The sequence below is a fragment of the Microtus ochrogaster genome, unplaced genomic scaffold (assembly GCF_000317375.1).
Source record: "Microtus ochrogaster isolate Prairie Vole_2 unplaced genomic scaffold, MicOch1.0 UNK1, whole genome shotgun sequence".
Taxonomy (NCBI): Eukaryota; Metazoa; Chordata; class Mammalia; order Rodentia; family Cricetidae; genus Microtus; species Microtus ochrogaster.
The window spans coordinates 32,611,144-32,616,167 of record NW_004949099.1 but is presented as its reverse complement, the minus strand read 5'-3'; the positions used below and the strand labels follow the sequence as shown (position 1 = coordinate 32,616,167).

The 5,024-nt window shown below is 43.8% G+C and overlaps 1 protein-coding gene across 1 annotated transcript in view; it reads left to right on the top strand.

Annotated features, from left to right (window-relative positions):
- Positions 1-559: 559 nt before the first annotated feature.
- The window catches only part of Znf248 (zinc finger protein 248), a 50,874-nt gene continuing 46,409 nt past the window's right edge, over positions 560-5,024 (top strand). Inside the window, exons 1-2 of the mRNA XM_013353025.2 lie at positions 560-722; positions 2,588-2,690. Of these exons, the coding sequence (XP_013208479.2) occupies positions 2,676-2,690 (15 nt within the window). The 5' untranslated portion in view covers positions 560-722; positions 2,588-2,675. The remainder of the gene's footprint in view (positions 723-2,587; positions 2,691-5,024) is intronic.

The following is a 5,024-nucleotide window of genomic DNA, read 5'->3' as shown; positions in this document are numbered from 1 at the left end:
ACACACACACACACACACATTTAGTTTCTCACGTTTCGCGTTCTCATTTACATAGTTTTGAAAGCAACTCTAGGATAAAACTGAGATCTCTGGGTGTACAGTCGCACTCGGTTTCAACTATCTACGCTACCCCCCAATACACGCTGCACAGCCACAGACAGCATCTGTCTTCCCTCCCAGGGTGTCGCTTGCTAGCTCAATCAGTCCCTTAAAGACCAGGCCTGAGGGGAAGCGGCGCAGCACTCAGTGAGGCACTCAGCGCCAAACTTCATAATGTGATCCAATATGGAGTCGTCGCGGAGGCTGCTGGAAAGCGTAGTTCCCCGCATGGGCGGAGCCCTCGTCTGTCACCCGCGGAAATTTTGTCTTCCGCCTAGGGGGGTCTGGGGACCTGGGGCGGGGTGGTGGTGGTGGTAACAGCGCTGCGGCACCCCCGGCCTGGGGACCTCGGAGTGCGGCGGGCGCGGCGGACGAGCACGGACGCGGAGGAGCTGCGGGCGCGGCGGGCGGGGAGGGGCGGGCGGAGGAGCGGAGGGGAGGATAGGGGAGGGGTGAAGAGGACAGCGGCGCCCGGGAGGCCGGCCTGAGCCGCAGCCCAAGTGACGTGGCGCCCACTCGCAGCTTCCTCGTCCGCCAGCCACGTCAGCGTCCGCCCGCTTCTCTGCCACCCCCGAACGTCTGCAGCGGAGACCGCGGGACTCCCTGACACCGCTGTCACCGAGGTGAGACTCGCCCGGGGCGCACGGAGCAGGGCAGTCGCGCAGAGTGCCGAGGAGCAGCAGGGCGGGTTGCTTCCCGATTGCCCGCTCTGGGTCCTTTTATCTCGGCCTCCGGTGGCGGTCACAGAGGAGGCTATTCCGTTTACCCAGGACCTGCGGGTGCCTTAATCCTCTATTGTTTTACTCTGTGGTTGCCGCCTGGTCTCACGTCTGCAGTTGCGTTCTGCTCAGCGACTGAGAACGTAGCAATGAAGCATACTTGATCATATCTGGAGTCTTCTATTTCTAAAAATTCTTGAACCTCCTCTCGATCCCTTAGTGTGAACGATTAATTGAGGCTCTCCCTACATCCCTCCAACCAGCCTTTGTTAGACTGTTGAGCAGTTATTTGGAAGAACAGTCTTACTTTTAGAAACACCTTTCAATATTAAATTTCACTGAGAAGCTGAATGTCGTATTCGCTCTCAAAGAGAATAGAAATGAGATTGGGCGGGCGGGTGGCGGGGGGGTTGTGTGTGAGCAATCTGCTCCTGTAGCTCCAGACTAGTTTGGAGCTGTTGAGCCTCGCGCATCAGCTTTGGGAATGTGTGTGCCACCGCGTCTAGCAGAGACAATTCAATTTTTTTTCCTTAAAAGATGAAAAGTGTAGTTCATTTATATTCTCAGTTATGAAGGCGATTTCCTAATGCGGATGATTGGCCTATTTGTATCTGATCTTATTACCTTACACTTACATATTAGGCATTTTGTAAGCACCCTGCTGGCTGGATTTGAGCACTTCGTTTCTTTAACTGTATCCACAATATGTATGCCTGTGTAGGGACTATGGTACTAAAACTGTTGTCCATTTAATAACTTTTTTTGAAACAAGGTCTCACTATGTATTCCAAGCTGGTCTAGCTCTCAGTATATAGCTTAAACTGGCCTTGTTCTTGCCGCTTCCACCTTTCCATGATGGGTTAAAGGTGTGCATCACCACATCGGCTTCAAATTGATATTTTGAGGGTTGATTTGTTTCTAAACTAGATTTGGGAGCCATGTCAAAGTTCATTGAGACTTGATTACAATTTCCCCCAGATTTAGGCTATCTGGGGGATAATCAATTACAGGGATCTAGACTTGTGTTCCTGTATCAAGACTGACTCAAGGTTGCCGGAAAGGTTGTTCACAATTACCTAATTCCTCTCATTTTAAAGATAACAACTTTGAGCTGGGTGGTGGTGGTACACACCTTTAATCCCAGCACTTGGGGTGCAGAGGCAGGTGGATCTCTGTGAGCTCAAGGCCAGCCTGGTCTACAAAGCGAGTTTCAGGACAGCTAGGATTGTTACACAGAGAAACCCTGTCTGGGGATGGGGGTGGTGAGAGATAATAGTATTGAAACTGCCTCCCTATATTAGCAGCTAACCCTGCAACAGAACAAAAGACAAAATGTCTTATGTCCTATGTAACTGAAAATGTATTATTTGTAAGATTCTTGAAGAAGTGTTTTATTTTCTTTTTTGCTCAGAGAAAATGTAATTTAAGCAGAAGAAATGTCTCATGTTTGAAAGTTTTGAAATGACTTTCTAACCTGGGAGGGGTTGTAATATCAACAGAAAAAAAAATGTCTCCAACATAAACACTTACAGTTCTCAGTGTGCATATGTTATAGCCCCTTTGAAATTAATCTGTTATTCAGTGTTCACCAAACAGACAGTTGAAATGTTTAGATTTAGTAAAAGAAAAAAAATGTCTCAGACTCATCAAGACTGTGTTAGAATATCAATAGAGAGGTGAGTGTTACTTCATGGTCATCCTTCTGAACTGATCAAAAGGACAGCTTCTCTGTAGACAGTACTAAAACGTTGTATGTAAATTTCTCACAGGTGACCTGGAGCTGTGGCATATGGTTTCTTATGACTTCACTCTCCCAACTTTAAAGGGTAGAAACCCCTTCTAAAAACACAACCGAAAATGAACAAGTTCAAGGTGAGTAACTTAATTTGTTTAACTCTGTGTGTGCACACACACGTTCAGAGAGGTTTTTCCAAAGAGACTCTGCGGGGTTGGAGAAGTGACTCAGTGGTTAAGAACAGCTGCTGCGCTTGCGGAGGACCCTGGTTTGATCCCCAGCACCCATGTGGTGTCTCAAAATCATTCATAACTCCAGTCCTAGAGTTTTCAGTGCTCTCTTCTGACCTCCACGGGCATTTGCAGGATGCACAGTCATCCACGTATGCACGCAAAACACTCATACATATAAAATAATAAAATAAATCTTTAAAAAGTGAATCTCTGTATAAATTAGGAAAGTATGACTGGTTTAAAATCTCCTTCAGGGTTGAATAGAACAGTAGCTATCAAAGTATGGTCTGCAGAGCCCAAGCGCCCTCAGCCTCTTTCAAGGGATCTGGTAATGTCAAAGGTCATATTATGAATGCTCAAATTGCATGTGTGCTAATAGTGTGAAGGCGATAAGAGGCTGATGACTGTCCTGCATAATTGGAAAGAATGAGGGTGATGGAAGGGAGCAGTTGAGGAAAGAGTGCATCAGTCGAGAAGCAGAAGATGTGAGGTATGCTGACATATGAAAAGTAGTGTACCTTTTTGATGCATATTATTATACAGTGTTTACATATTAAATGCACTGTGGTGGGAGCAAAGTTCGTTCTTATTTCCTTGCTGAAATTTCATCCCAGATACACTGTCCCTACAATACTTGTGCCACAGGAAGTCGGCATTCTGCTTTGAACGTAGAATTCTTTAGAGCAGGGGTTCCTCAGTGGTTCCTCAGCTTCCTAAGCCGGCACCCTTTAATCCAGCTCCTCGGGTTGTGCAGTCCCCCACTGCGAACTTACTTTCCTTACTACTTCATAGCTGCAATTCTGCTACTGTTATGAATCGTAATGTAAATATCTGTGTTTTCCAATGGTCTTAGGTGACCCCCATGATAGGATTGTTTGCCCCTCCCCCCCCGAAGGGTCATGCCCCACAGGTTGAGAACCACTGCTTTAAAGACATAAGGTGACTGACTGATCTATATTTAACTTTCAACATAGCATGAAAGTTTAGACCTTGCAAAAATAGGACAGTGGCACAGATTTATTAATTATCATTGGATTTTTGCAAAGAGCCAAGTAAAAGATTTCTACTTTCCTTAAGAATATCTTCAGTGGAACAGTAAAAACTTACTTTTGATATTAAAAGATAATGAGAACACACTTTCCTGATTCCTTTTCATACTTTACATTCACATTCATCCTTACTGCTACTGTAAAAATTGCTGATTTTGTTAACCCTTGACCATTAAGTGCACATCTTTGTAACACTGTGTGATGGAATGGGAGGTTCACGTAACGCCCCTCTGCTAATCCTGAACTGTAGCGATTGGTGCCCTAGGGCAAGCACTTATTTGATTTTTATGCAAATATCTTGACAGTTTTCCATGGAATATCTTTTATATTTGAAAGAATTGGCAGAAAACTATAGTTATTGAGAATTAACAGAGTCTCACTGTGTAGCTCTGGCTTGACGGGAACTCACAGAGATCTTCCTGTTTCTGCCCTGGAAGTGCTAGGATTGAGGTGTGTACCACCACAAGACCAGTAACAAACTTTTTCTTAATCTTATGAAAGTCTGTCACTTCCAGGAAAACAACCGCTAGTATTTTTGTTTCTTTTTTGCTAATTTTAAAATTTGATTAATGTGTAAATTAGAATATTGGAAAATGTATGGCCTCCATAATGAATTGAACGTGACAACTTCCTAAAGAATTTTCTGACTAGGTCACTTATGTTGATAACAAATATGATTTTAAAAATAAATGTAAAATTTATCAGTATTTGGCTAACATTTCTGATTTACGTTCAGTGGTGGAGTCAAGCAATTTGAAAGCAAAGTAAAAAAAACCAGATCTTGTGTTTATTAGAGAATGCTGTTCTCAAATGTAATAATTGAGGAGATGCCTGAATTTAATAAGAGGGAGCTAATTGGAAATCAAGAATATCATTACAAAACCACAGCACTCAAGTCAGAAGGAATGAGAGACAGCTTATTCTGGAGCAAAATATGATTGGCTGTGGCTCAGGAACGTAGACTCCAGTTATCCCAAATACCATGTCCCAGGTTGATAACAAAAATGAAGTTTTTGTAATGACAGAAGAAAGTTATAAAACAAGGTGCCTTAAAATAATAAGTGAAAGCCTCAGGGTGTCAGGTTACAGTGAAGCCCCCAGTACTATCTCATGACATCCTTGCATTGATGGAAGCTGGGGGTCTGTTTGTATGTTCCAAAGGGAGTTTTTTTTTTTTGAATTTTTATTT